Below are 15,448 nucleotides of genomic sequence, written 5' to 3' on the forward strand. Positions count from 1 at the left end.
ATGGTCTTAATGTGAGAAAGGGGCCCGCCATAAGAAAAGACAGAGGAAAAATGCTCTTAAGGTAGAAGTCAGTAGGGAAAAAAGGCCTAAGTGAGAATAAGCCTTGGCATGTTCCAGTGACTAAAAAAGACCCAGCTCCCTGGAGTGAAGAAAAAGAGAGGGAAAGTAATATGAGATGAGGAGTGAAAACTAAGCGGAGGCCAAATCATGATTGGTTTTGAAAGCCAGAGTAAAATTTGGATTTAGCTCCAAGATGAGAATACACTGATTTTAAACTGGTAAATTATATATGATTTGCATATTTAAGAAATTTCTTTGAGCAAGGAGTGGATTTATAGAGATGCAAGGAGTAAAACAGTTTGTCCTGTTTAGAGACAGTGATGGCTTGGACTAGGGAGGTGTCAATAGAGAGTGAATTCATAATATATTTTTATGGTATTTACAACCATGGAACTAAAATAGTTAATGTAGCAAGAGTATAGCAACCAGAAATCCAAAGGAAGAAAGTGTTTGCATAAGGTAGAAATGGTTAACTGAGGCTACTGTATGGAGAGGAAAGATAAAATATCTTAATACTAGACCATTTACTATTTGTCTTCATTGCTATAATTTACCAACATCCCTATCATTCTGCCTTGTTGACTGAAAACTTTAGCATCTGACTTACTATCTACCTTCATACCTGTACTCCTGTTCAGTCTTTGTTTCCAAAAACTTCGAAAGAAAATGTAATGGCAAAGACAGCAAAGGAGTGGCAAAGTGGAGCAAGGAAAAAATCTAGTTTGTGGCCCTGACTAACCTGGGATTTGCCCCAGTTGAGAGTGTTCTGTGGGACCTAAAGAACTAAAGGAACAGACAAGTTTAATCAAGGGGTGAAACTAAAAGGAACATTCATAGAGGTTTGGGATATGGAGCACGTGTTGAAACTGAAGTAAAAGAAGGCACATTGAAGAGGTTTAGGGGACAGAGAAAGGTAGGGAATTGGGTCAGATTTAGAGGAGACTATTAGTGTAGACTATTAGCAGATACTTCTGCTGGTAACTTAGATATATAGGAATGAGGAATGGAAATCTCTACTAGGAAGATGAGCAGCTAAAAGTTTAGTCCTGTTTATTATTTTAAAGGTCTTATACCACAGACCATTCTTTTCTGCTCCTTAAAATGATGTATTGTTATTTAATGGGAGAGGAGCAGGAGTAGTGAGGTACTGAGGTGTGGTAGCCACTGGACAGGGAAACAGTTGACTCAAACGGAAGGAAACTCAAAGAATGATTTACAGGGAAAGGTTAATGAGTAAAAGCAGGAGACCAGAAACTACATAGAAAGTGAACAGGAAACCTAAGAACTGAATCCCTTCTAAAAGAAAGGAGGCCAGAGGAAAGAAAGCCAGTCATCTGTCCTCACATGGGTCAGAAGCCAGTGGGTAACCAGGAGTCCAAGGATCTGTCTTCAAGTGGATTAGAAGTCAAGAGGACTATCCAAGGAGTCAGGAGGTTTAAGTCTATGGAGACTTTAGTATTCCTATGATAGTGCATGAATATATCTTGACAAGGAATCACTCTTACCTGCAGGTAATATCTAGCCTGAGATTTCTCCTGTTGACAAACCTTATTCATAACCTTATAGTAATTCAGAGTAAGAGAGACAAAGATAGGAGACAGAAAATTATTCTTATAGAATAATTACAGAAAATTATTCATATAGAAACACAGTTTTGCCATTTTCTAGGACTTTTTTTTTGAAACTAAGAATATAATGCGTAAGTTAATTAATTTTAGTTCATGATGTCACAGAAACTCATCTGAACAGTAGCTTCCTGTTTTGCGCTAGAGTCAAACTGGTGTTAGATGTAGTCTCTATTTTCATATCTCAACTTTAGCCCTTTTAACTCTAATATAGTCTGATATTCTTTAGTTTTTAATTCTTTAACACTCTGTCAAAAACATGAATTGACAACATACACCATTGTCTTTTTACAACAGAGAATATGAAAGTAATTTTTAACAAATTGAAGAACTTTGAAAAACTTCTGAGCCTCAACTTCAGCCTCCAAATACATTGTGGCGTGCTGCAGCCACTTATTTAAATAAGAGATTTGGCTACTTATTCTCAACATTATGGTCATAGCAAAACTATCACGCACAGTGAGAGCATATAGATTAGTAGGATGTCTTAGTGGAAATTTTGTATTTTCTTTCTTAATAAATTGTTGCCATTTTTTTCAACATGATAAAAGACATTTATGGAATCCAGAGCTTACATTATATTCAATATTGAAACTCTGAAAGCTTTAATCCTAAGATCAAGAACAAGACAAGGATACCCGTTTTCAGCACCGTTATTCAACATTGTACTGGTAGTTCTAGCCAGAATGATTGAACAGGGAAAGATTTTAAAAGGCATCCAAATTGGAAAGGAGGAAGTAAAATTATCTCTTTTCACAGATGACATGACTATATATATATATATATATAGCAAAGAATCTGTAAAAAAACTACTAGAACTAATAAATTCAGCAAAGTTATAGGGTGTAAAGATCAGCACACAAAAATCAATGTATTTGTGTACAACAGCAATGAGCAATTCCAAAAGGAAATTAAAAAAGCAATTTCATGTGCTATAGCATCTAAAAGAATAAAATACCTGGAGATAAGTTTCTAAATAAGTGGAAAATCATCCAGTGTTCATTGTACAAAGACTTAATATTGTTAGGATGCCAATACTACCCAAAGCAATCTACAAATTCAATTAACTCTCTATTAAAATTCCAACGGCCTTTTTTACACAAATGGAAATTACAGTCTTCAAATTCATATGGAATTTCAAGAGGCCTTGAATATCTAAAACAATCTTGAAAAAGTACGAAGTTGGTAATACACTCTTCCCAGTTTCAAACATTACTACAAAGCTACAGTAATCAGAACACTGTGATACTTACATAGGGATAGACATAAAGACTAATGGAATAAACCTATATACATGAAGGTATTTGTAAATCATATATATACACACTAAGGCTTAGCATATATAAAGAACTAAAACTCCACAACAAAAAGACAAAAACCATATTATGGGAAAAGGGGGTGAATAGGCATATCTCCAAAGAGAATATACAAATGGTCAATAAGCAATGACCATCCATTTGTATATTTAGTAATGCTTAGTAGTTACTAAACATTATTAATCATTAGAGGAATGCAAATCAGTTATGCAAGTGATGGCTAGTTATTAAAAATAAAGAAAAAAATAGATGTTAGTGAGGAGATGGTGCTTATACATTGATGGTGGGATCATCCGCTGCATCATGGTGCATCATCTGTGGAAAACAGTTAAACTCTTCCTCAAAAATCTACATATAGAATTGCCATATTGCCCAGCGATTCCACTCCTAGATATATACCGCAAAGAACTCAAGACATAGACTTGAGGACATAGACTCAAGCAAATACCTGTACATTAATGTTAATTGCAGCACTATTCACAATAGTCAAAAGATGGAAACAACCAAGTGTCCATCAACAGATGAACAGATGAACAAATATGATATATAGACATAGGGGAAATTATTTAGCCATAAAAAGGAATGAAGTTTTCATATATTCTACAGCATTACTGAAAAAAAAAGTCAAGTGAAATAAGTAAGATAAAGGGCAAATAGTGTATGATTCTACTTATATCAAATATTTAGAATAGCAAATTCATAAAAAACATAGATTAGCGGTTACTAAGGAATGTGGGGAAGAAGTGATAGGGATTTATTTCTTAATGGTTACACACTTTCTGTTTGAAATGATAAAAAGAATTAGAAATAGTGGCGATATTTGTACAGCCTTGTGGATCAATCAGTGCCACTGAATTTTATAATTAGAAGTGGTTTAAATGGCAGGGGTGCCTGGGTGGCTCAGTGGATTAAGCCGCTGTCTTCGGCTCAGGTCATGATCTTAGTGTCCTGGGATCAGACCCACATCAGGCTCTCTGCTCAGCAGGGAGCCTGCTTCCTCCTCTCTCTCTGCCTGCCTCTCTGCCTACTTGTGATCTCTGTCTGTGTCAAATAAATAAATAAAATCTTTTTAAAAAAGAGAGAGAGAGAGAGACTGATATTAAAAAAAAAAGTGGTTTAAATGGCAAATTTTGTTATATGTAACTTACCACAATTTAAAATATTTTGCTGTTTTATATCATCTCAACACAAGTTAAACTGCTCAAAATTAATACCTTTTTTAAAAAAATAATCCTCTTTAATGAAGGATTCCATATACTCTTGAAACTTATCATTTTCCCAAACTTTACAAATTTACCTTCCCATATTCCTTCCCCCAAAACCTATGCAAATGTGGACCTTGACTTTGTATTTGATTTATAAGCTCCTGATAAAGATGGGAATCTTTTTCAGAATAACTCTGTTTTTAAAGAAAATATGGAATAAGGTCACCGATTATACTTTGGTAATGCATAAATCTATATTGCATCTCAAAGTGACAATTTATATGTTAGGAACAGCACTGTCGCCAGAGATGTTTATTTTGTTGCTCTCAGCTTGCATCAGCAGCACTTCGATTTTTTAGGATGCTGCATATCCACTGGTATGTTTCTTTCTTTACCTTCAAATGACTTTGATTAGCTATGCATGCTACCACTGGTCATGCCTCTGAGTTTCTAAGCTTAGTCTGATATCACATGTTTGTTCCAGCCTGTTTTTCCAGCTTCCAGGCATGGTCTGCAAACTTCTGCAAGTGGATTCCTATTACTACATAAGGAATAGCTAGAAAAATTCTAAGTGCAATTTTTCTGATAGCAAAAATTTATGAATACAAAATAAATGTCAAAAATGGTGACAGTGATTGGTAATGGAAGGAAAATCAGGCTGTTTTACATATACATATAAAAACATAAACTTTTAATAGAACTTAGTCATGGCATTTTTATATTCCTGTAATCATGATGGAAGTTAAAAGGTAGTAATACTAACCAATCTAGGATGCTAGGTCTGAATTTAAAAGCACAACCTATGCTAAGGATGAATGAACAACTAGTTATCATTTTAACTGTTGGTAGGGCCTTTTGCGTAGCCTCAGAATTTAAAAACTGCAAATGAATTACAATATTTATGAGAACAATTGCAATTGTTACTTTGAATTTTCAGGTATGTCTACTTTTCAAACCTTGGGTTCTTCAGAAGTTAGTGTCTCCTATGCTCCTGATGCCACTTTATGGGAATGTCTGTAAATGACCATGTCATTTGCATGGATGGGACAGAGAATGAGTAAACAAGAAGCTGGAGATGTACTCTAATTCCCATTTATTCTCTTATCTTAAATTATTTGAAGAATGAGTATTTTCAGATTTTTCTTTAACTTATACTTTCATTCTTTGGCTTGGCTGAGAATAAATCAGTGTTAATGCATGCTCTGTAAACAGAATCAAGCCTTTGCTACATTGTAACTAAAGCATGTTATAATGGCCCTTTTCAAATTTTTACAGTTTAGAAGTAGAGACTTGATTGTATGGAGAGTTAATCACCTGAAGGAGAAAAGCAACTATTACTTTGTATCATAAGATGTCAATTCCTATGATTTCCTTTTTTTAAAAAAGCCTCTTCTTGAGATAGTATATTTTTTCCTTAGAATTATAGGGTAGGAGGAAGCATTATCAAATGTGCCTAACTATACAATGGTATAAAAGCTACAATTACAAATTGAACTTACTTTTTATAGCAATTTCCCTAGGTGCTTTTGTTGATTTGAAAGTTGTTTTAAAAATTTTGCTAGCGGTCCACACAGTTATTAACCATCTCCTGTGGTTTCTGTTCTCTGTAAGAAAGGTCAATCACTTATTTCATTTTATGGAATAAATCTCTGAAGTGTTTCTAATGGTATGACTCAGTGTATGTAAAAAAATTATCAGACTTGGATGAAAATTATTTTTCCATCATCACGCTATAACATATGTGACTTTCTTAAACGGATGTAATTTGGTAGCCGGCCTAACATTACATTTTCAGAAGGTATATGGTATTTGACAAAACCTATATCTCTCTGCATTTGTTAGTTATATGTCCTTGGCCCAACTACTTCAAGGTAGTATTATCTGCTCTGGTTATTGTGAATATTAAATGAGATAGTATATAATAAATCATATACAAGTATATTAATAATATATTAAATACATGTATTTTTAGGGGCACCTGGGTGGCTCAGTGGGTTAAGCCTCTGCCTTCGGCTCAGGTCATGATCTCAGGGTCCTGGGATCAAGCCCCACATCAGGCTCTCTGCTCAGTAGGGAGCCTGCTTCCTCCTCTCTCTCTCTGCCTGCCTCTCTGCCTACCTGTGTGCTCTCTCTCTCTGTCCAAAAAAAAAAAAAAATTAAAAAAAAATACATGTATTTTTACACATATTTTAATAAAAGTCATAAGATGGTTTGTAAATTTAACTAAGTATAATCAACATTTAAAGCACTCATCTTACAATAATAATCTGAGATACATATTGTAAAATTACTTAAAATTTTAAGTTAGTTCTTCCCAGTGAGTATAGGGACATGGAAAAGAAAGCAAACCAAAGGAAAAGATGTATGGTTGTGAACTTCAGAGAAGACCTTTGAATGGCTTCATTTCTTGAAATTGCTAAAGTATATATTTTCCCCTGAAAGAATGTAATACTACATTTCTATACCTACCAGACCTTTAAATATCCTTAAGTGGGGCTTTTGCTGGTGTAATTACCTTAAATACCCTTAAATGGGACTATTCCTGATGTAATTACAGTAATAAATATGGAATGCATATAAGTCAACTATTTATAAAGGCATTAATAGGAATAGATGTTGCTTATATATAGGTCATTATAGAAGATACATATTAAAGACATGGCAACATTATCTGTTGAAAGGTATAATATTAAAAGCATGTATTTTCAAGTATTAAAATCTTTCAACAGTTTTAATCTGTTAAATTTATCATTACTATTACTGTTATTTGCAACTTTTAAAATAATTTACATTTTGTTCTGTCTAACCTGAAATTTGTATAACATGTTAGTACAAGTGATGGGTAATCTGTAGTATATTATTAAATTTAAACTGAAGGAAAGCTAACAAGCTACTGCTTCTGCTTTTTTTTTAACCACAAAAATATGCGAGTAATTAAATTACCATGCTTATAGATTGAAAATAGTGAGATACTCCTTGAAGTGGCTTTATCCATTTAAAAAAAAATGATACACTCTGTTTCAGTTTTATTGAAGTGTAGTTGACATAATATGTTATATTAGTTTCAGGTGTAAAACGTAGTGATTCAGCAATTCTGTTCAATACCCAGTGCTCATCACAATAAGTGTAGTCATCCGCTGTCACCATACAGTGTTATTATGGTAGTATTGACCATATTCCCTATGCTGTACATTTCATCTCTGTGATTTATTTATTTTATAACAGGGAGTTTGTAACTTCTAATCCCCCCATTTCTCCCATCCCCCACCCATTTCCCCTCAGGCAACCATCAGTTTGTTTTCTGTACTTATGATATATAAAAAATTTTTTTATATTTATGCTTTTTAAAAAAAAAATTTTATTGTTTAAGAATAAATTCACCTGGGCACCTTGGTGGCTCAGTGGGTTAAAGCCTCTGCCTTCAGCTCAGGTTATGATCCCAGGGTCCTGGGATCGAGTCCCACATCAGGCTCTCTGCTCCGCAGGGAGCCTGCTTTCTCCTCTCTCTTTGCCTGCCTCTCTGCCTACTTGCGATCACTGTATGTCAAATAAATAAATAAAATCTTAAAAAAAAAAAAAGAATAAATCGACTTACATAAATCTTGGGATTACCATTTTATTACTGCCCAGAACTATATAGTTGAGTCTAAGTTACTATGGAAGTGTTAAATATATTTGAATTATATAATAAATCAGGAGATATTTCTTAAAATGGTAAAAACTAAATGTTATATTGAAAAAATTGAAACTTTATTCAGAATATATGCTGCTCAGAATAAGTAATTTCTCAGTCCTATAAGAAGCCCTTAACTTACTGTAAAAATTATCAAAACATGTCATGCTTTATTCTAAATATGTTTTTGCCTATTGCAAAGTTAACTGGCACTTCCACTTTCTCAGTCCTTTTCAAGGCCAAAATCATTGTCAGTAGGTTATCCTAGAATTATTAATATTCTACTAGATTTTTATATTGGTTTTTCATTTTGAGATGTTTCACTGTCATTCATCCAACCAGATCACTTACTTTAGATTGATACTTGTATTTCCTAAAGAATTATATATTTGCATTCTTATCATAAAATACTAGGATATATCTCAGTAATAGTATAAACCAATTCATTTTTTTTCTTTTTTTTTTTTAAGATTTTATTTATTTATTTGACAGAGAGAAATCACAAGTAGATGGAGAGGCAGGCAGAGAGAGAGAGAGAGGGAAGCAGGCTCCCTGCTGACCAGAGAGCCCGATGCAGGACTCGATCCCAGGACCCTGAGATCATGACCTGAGCCGAAGGCAGCGGCTTAACCCACTGAGCTACCCAGGCGCCCAAACCAATTCATTTTCTTTCTTTCTTTTTTTTTTAAAAAAGGCATTTTTTTTCCAATTTATTTATTTTCAGAAAAACAGTATTCATTATTTTTTCACCACACCCAGTGCTCCATGCAAGCCATGCCCTCTATAATACCCACCACCTGGTACCCCAACCTCCCACCCCCCCACCACTTCAAACCCCTCAGATTGTTTTTCAGAGTCCATAGTCTCCCATGGTTCACCTCCCCCTCCAATTTACCCAAAATCACATACCCTCCCCAATGTCCATAACCCTACCCCCCTACCAATTCATTTGCTTAACAAACAAAATGTTCACTAATTTTCATTACAGTTGGCAATCGGAAATATGTGGGTCAAATCATTAGTATATGCCCATTATTCTAGACTAGATTCATTCTAATGGACGTGAAAATTTATAACTTACTATACTTTTTGAAATCATTTCCCCAGATATATCTGTTTTATACACATTAACTGATCTTAGAAACCCAAAGAAGGTAACTGGTTTGTTAGACATTTTATGAATAAATAGTTCTTAAAACCAATCACATATGTTTTCAATATACAGATAAGAACATTTAGAGTCACTTTTTCATTTACTCAAAAAATAATTCTTTTTTTTTTTAATTTTTTTTCAGTGTTACCACACCCAGTGCTCCATGCAATACATGCCCTCCATAATACTCACCACCAGGGTCACTCCACCTTCTACCCTCCTCCCCTCCAAAACCCTTAGTTTGCTTCTCAGAGTCCACAGTCTCTCGTGATTTGTCTCCCCCTCCAATTCCCCCCAGCTCACTTCTCTTCTCCATCTCCCAATGTCTTCCATGTTATCCCTTATGCTCCACAAGTAAGTGAAACTATGTGATAATTGACTCTCTCTGCTTTACCTATTTCACTCAGCATAATCTCCAGTCCCGTCCTTGTTGATACAAAAGTTCGACATTCATCCTTTCTGATGGAGACATAATACTCCATTGTATATATGGACCATATCTACCTTATCCATTTGTCCACTGAAGGGCGTCTTGGTTCTTTCCACAGTTTGGCGACTGTGGCCATTGCTGCTATGACCACTGGGGTACAGATGGTCCTTCTTTTCACTACATCTGTATCTTTGGGGTAAATACCCAGTAGTGCAATTGTAGGGTCATAGGGAAGCTCTATGTTTAATTTCTTAAGGAAATCTCCACATTGTTTTCCAAAGTGACTGTACCAACTTGCATTCCCATTAACAGTGTAAGCATCCACAGTACACCAGGCACTATTCTAGATACTTGTGGATGTAGTAGTGAACATACAGACAAGGTCCTTTTATATTTTACTTTAATTTTTATCTTTGCTCATACTGTTATCGTTCCCCAATTTTCTCCATAGCGTGAATTCATTTCGTATTCTCTCTATATATTTTATGTTTTATTTATTTGTATTTGTTTTATGTATAGTGTCTATATGAACTAGGATATGAACTTCATGAACACAGAAGGATTTGTCTGGTCACTCGACTTCTAATGTAGTACCTAAAATTTAATAGGTACTTAATAGATTTTTGTTAAATGAATGAATTGAATAAAATGAGGACAAGGAGTGTGTGATATCCTGAAAGCTAAGCAGAATGTTTTTAGAACCAAATGGTCAACTGTGTCAAATGCTGCTGATGGGTTGAATTACATAAAGACATGAAGACTGGATTTACCCAGGTATAGCTATGACGAATGATTTGTATGGGGTGAGGGACAAAAACCATGTTAGAGTACATTCAAGAAAAATGGAAATGGTGAAGAAGCAAAAAGAGAATATTTTTTATATATCTATATCTATAGATAGATGATAGATAGCTGGATGGATAGATATCATTCAAGGAATTTTGAGGGATAAGGAAATTAAGCTGTAACTGGAGAGATGAGTATGAGGCCAAAAAAGCCTTTGAAATGTTTTTCTTATATTTTGAAAATTCCAAATCTGCAATAAAAGAGTATACAGTGAACCCCCTTATGCCCTTCACATACCAGCAATATCGAGATTTTTGTTGACTTGTTTTATTTACTCATTTTTGTTGTTGCTGCAGAAATATTTTGAAGTGAATTCCGGTCATTTTAGTTGTATGTATCCCAGTATGCATCTAAAAAAAAAAAAAGAAAGAAAAAAAATAGCAGGTTTTTACACAACCTGATGCCATAATCACTCCTGCTAAAATTAACAGCAATTCCTTGATGCTATCTAATACCTAGTTCTTATCATATTGCCACAATTGTTTAAAATAAAAGTTTTTTATTCTAAGTCCAGTCAAATTCTAATTTACATTTGATCATTTTATCTCTAAAGGTTCTTCTAGTCTAGAGTACCATCCCTCTTTTATTGATGAAGCAAGATCAATTGATCGGTAGACTGTCTTACATTCTTGATTTGTATCTTGGCTTCTTCATTGTGTCATTTTATTTATTTTTCTGTTTGTAATACTATTGTAAACTGTAATGTAGTGTAAATGTTTGATTAGACTTTTTCATCTACTTTGGGAAACATACTTCATAATCGGTGCCCTGTGTGTCATATTTCATCACATCAAGAGACACATTGTTCACTCTCATTCTTTCTTAAGGTAATGGTGATCAGTGAAGTCTATTGGTAAATGCCTTATGTTTCCATTCATAATTACCCATTAACTTTTCATCTTATGATCTGATGATCTTGGCCTAATTCAGTTATTTCACTTACTTTGCTAGAGGGTAATTTCTTAATTCTGTCATAAAGGAGGGATCTTTAAAAATTGAATAAATTGCATTTTTGCTGATGGAAATGATCTAATAGAGAAGGAAAAATCACAATGTTAGGAAGAACGTCAATACATGAAAAAATGGCAAAGTTGGTAGGTAAAAAAGAATAGAGTCCACTGCATAAGTGATTAGGAAATACCTCAGGTAGGAGCAGGAACAGTCTAAGTAACTTACTTATTCAAGGTTACAGTAGCACAAAGTAAGTATATTTTATTAAATTTCTATCAGAATTTTTCTATAGAATCTTTTTGATAACTGTACCTAATTTTAGAAGCATGCATTTTCAGTTTATAATATTGTATGTGAAATTAAAACTGAAACCATTTTAAATTTCACTGCCTATATTTGACATTGACCCTACTTGTTAGAGTTTTTCTAATTTTTTCCTCAAAAGTGATTTTTAAATTAATGTGTCTTATACATCTATATCTTTACATCATAAAAAATGGGGACATATACTTTTATGTAATTGTTTTTCAGCTTTTGTTGCTAGTCTGTTGTGAAGAGAAATAAATGCTACTGCTAAACAAATAAAATGATAAATAACTGGCAGTTTAGTTTAGCCACTAATGGAGCCTAAAAGTCTTTAAAATTACAAAAACAGCAACTTTTATGATTTATAGATGCATTTTCATTACACAGTTTGGTCATATACTTCACAGTTTTCTCTCTAGGTGACTTTCTTCTAAAAATTATAGTTTTGTGTCATCGGAGTGAAAAGGCCATTAGAGTTCAATAGAAGAATTTGACAGCATCTCTTCTGAAGCTTGCAACAATTCCCATTGGTGGATGTACAATCTCCTTTTTCCCATTTTTTAAAATAGTAGTAGTTCTAATGATAGTGATATAATTTATTCTCAAAGAATACCTACTACAAATTTGAACCTATGAACTATCTCCAAATTGTCTCTCATATGCTATATGAAATTCAGTTTTAGACAATCATATTTCTTTATGGCTCAGTGATTTCTATTTACTACCTGTTGGTCTCTACACTCTGAAGAGTATTGTCACTCTTTTGGGGTTACTGTATTGTCTGCCATGATATGTACTCTATTAAATTAGAATTTTAAAAGCAACTTGAATTATATAATCTCTTCAGTTACATAGTGCCATGTTATTGCTTTTTCAGAATCCCTGAAGCTGATTTCCTTTCCTGTTTTGGCATCCCCAAAAGAGCACTCTGTATTTGTTTTGGAGACAGGAATGTAATATGATGTTTTATTTTGTCTCCTAACTTAGATAGAACATATTGCATGAGCTACATTGACCAATTATTATTATACTTTCTAATCATTTATTGGACAGTTAATACAACCTTGTAAAGACTTCCCTAGATTATCCCTATAAACTAGATCATTTTACCCAAGAACTACAGAGATAGAGCTAAATAGATAAGGATGAAGAAAAGCTGATTGGGAGAAACAGGAAATATTAAGCCCTCAAACTCACATGATATTTTTCAGATTCTCTTCATCTTTACAAATGACATACTTGCTCTCTACTGAAATATATTGTACAACTTAAGAAACTAAGTTTTTCATTGACTTGAATCTTTGTTTAAAACATGAAGGTTGAACTTAGGTGTATCCATATAATATTTATTACTCTTTAAAATTTTGTCCTTTTTGTAGAAGTAAGTATGAGAATCTTTTATTGTTCTTCTAAAAATTCTAAACTACTAGAAAAAAGGTTCATTGAGGTAGTTAATCCTTAAGGCAATATAAACCCCTTATGGTTATTTTAATGTTGGTAGCTTTGCAAATTTGTCCTTCCAAATGTACTTGGAAAATGTTTTATAGAGTGGCTTAGAATTTTTAAACTGTATTACCAAAAAGAAATGTGTTAAGTACTTGGGATTTTTCATACTAATTGAGAAGCAAATATTTTATAAATTTAGAAATAATCTTTTGATTTTTTTGATAACTTTGGTAAAGAAATACTTCTAAGAAGTGAGTTTATATGTTGTGTTGAGATGTTGAGTTTAATACCAACCTGCTGTAATGAGGCTCAGGATAGTCTGAAAACTAATCTTTTTTTGCCTTAAACGTATAAAATGTATACATATAAAATGAGTTATAGGACCACTGTATTAGATTCAACCAATTTCATTTTAGTCTTGTCTTGCCTATTTCTACATTTTATTTACTAGATGTGAAATGAACACTATTAATTAATCTTTATCAATTATCCATAAATTTCAAATTTCATAGGCTATTTTTTAAGATTTTATTTATTTATTTGTTGAGAGAGAGGGAGAGGGATAAGCTGGCTCCATCCACGCTGAGCATAGAGCCTGACACGGGATTTGATCTCATTACCCTGATGACCTGAGCCAAAATCAAATCAGATGCTTGACTAACTGAGCTACCCAGGCACTCCATAAACTATTTTAAAATTTTGTTCTTAACTCTGATATTCTGTCTTACTATTAAAATTACAAAATAAAGGTAGTGTTGACTCATTTATCTAATAAATATTTATTGTGCACCTGTTATGTACCAGAGACTGTTAAAGACTTTGGGGAAACTATGGCACAAAACAAAACAAGTTAATCTACTATCCTCTGAGAGTTTGCATTCTAGTAAAAAAGTTAAAAATAAACAAATATACAATATCAGGTAGGGTTGTTGCTATGATTAAAAGCATGGTACATGACTAGAGGATGGTAGAAATGAAGAAATTTACCTACTATGTAAACTTTCCAAGACTTCCTCTACCCATCAATTTAAATGCTCTTTTCACTCAAGATCATCCATATGTGCCATCCATGTAGGTAGGTACAGCCATTATTTTTAATATCATGCAATTAAATAATTTCTGGCCTGATGATAGTTTAGTTTTTCAACCTTAAGACCCCCTCTCTGAAAGCTGGGTCCATTGATCTTCATCTATGTTTTATCAGTTTTTAACCCTAAGTCTTTTTGTAAGTGCTTAGCAAATACTTTCTATGTCAATGAATGAACGATATGCCCAGAATATCTTAAGGTCTCTGGTTGTACTGGAAACCCAAGGCCATTTTTGAGACAATTAGAAAAGACTGAGTTTTAAAAAAAAAAATGGTAGAAAGTAACATTTATGTATGTATTCATTTTGTTTGGCTCAAGTGAACATTTTAGTTTATTAAGAGTTCTACATCTTACATTATTTTATTGGCCTAACTCTATCATCCTTTTTCATAGATTTTTCACAAAAAAAAAAAAGAAAAGAAGGAAAGCTTTCTGAAAATTAATCTTTTATCCACAGGTACTACTGAAAGAGTATGCTTGATCCAGGGAACAGTTGAAGCACTGAATGCAGTTCATGGATTCATTGCAGAAAAAATTCGAGAAATGCCCCAAAATGTGGCCAAGACAGAACCAGTCAGTATTCTACAACCCCAAACCACCGTTAATCCAGATCGCATCAAACAAGTGAGTGTTTAGTTGGGAAATCAAAGAGAAATATCCACAGCATAGTTTGAATTCCTTGTAAAAGAAGCTTTAACGTCTTAGCATATAAAGTTTTTCTTTTCCTAAGCATACTTAATATATAACAAAGTTGTCATTTTATTTACTTAAAGACAATCAGAGTCTCTTCCTTAGTTTATCAGTTGATTTATTGATTGATTGAATATCTCATTTTTTTAGTGTTACACTAAGGAGCAATTAAGTGGCTCATTTCTTTTGTCATTGCCTTTTAAAGAATTTATAGGCACAAATTTGATTAATTTATAGGAATTTAATCTATTTAAAATTACATTCAATTTTTAAATAAAGTATACAAATTGAAATGAAACTATATCCTCAAATTTCAAGTACCATATTTTAGTAATATTTGTAGTCTTTAGTATAGTTATTAGCCGTATAAACTCCTGATTTGTTAATTTGTTATATTCAACATTTTTTATATGAAATATGTATAAGTAAGTTTTTGTACCTAGCAAATAGTCCTTTGTTACAAAACAGCTATTATGTTCTGTATAACATATAGTACTTACATATATATATGTCGTGAAGGGCCAATGTTCATTTTTAATGTGTGAGATTTTCTGTAACAAAAATTTTACTTGATAAAAGACAATGTGAGTTTTTAAGATTGAATAATGGCTGACATAAGAAAAACAACATTCTTTAATGTTAAATTAGGTGAATTCTTC

General features: G+C 33.1%; 1 protein-coding gene across 4 annotated transcripts in view; it reads left to right on the plus strand.

Moving 5' to 3' along the window:
* Positions 1-15,448, plus strand: part of NOVA1 (NOVA alternative splicing regulator 1) — a 149,879-nt gene that overhangs the window by 95,215 nt on the left and 39,216 nt on the right. For all 4 annotated transcript variants that reach the window (XM_044229602.1, XM_044229605.1, XM_044229603.1 and 1 more), the window contains exon 3: positions 14,557-14,723. In XM_044229602.1, the coding sequence (XP_044085537.1) occupies positions 14,557-14,723 (167 nt within the window). The remainder of the gene's footprint in view (positions 1-14,556; positions 14,724-15,448) is intronic.

The sequence above is a fragment of the Neovison vison genome, chromosome 13 (genome assembly GCF_020171115.1).
Source record: "Neovison vison isolate M4711 chromosome 13, ASM_NN_V1, whole genome shotgun sequence".
NCBI classification, from domain to species: domain Eukaryota; kingdom Metazoa; phylum Chordata; class Mammalia; order Carnivora; family Mustelidae; genus Neogale; species Neogale vison.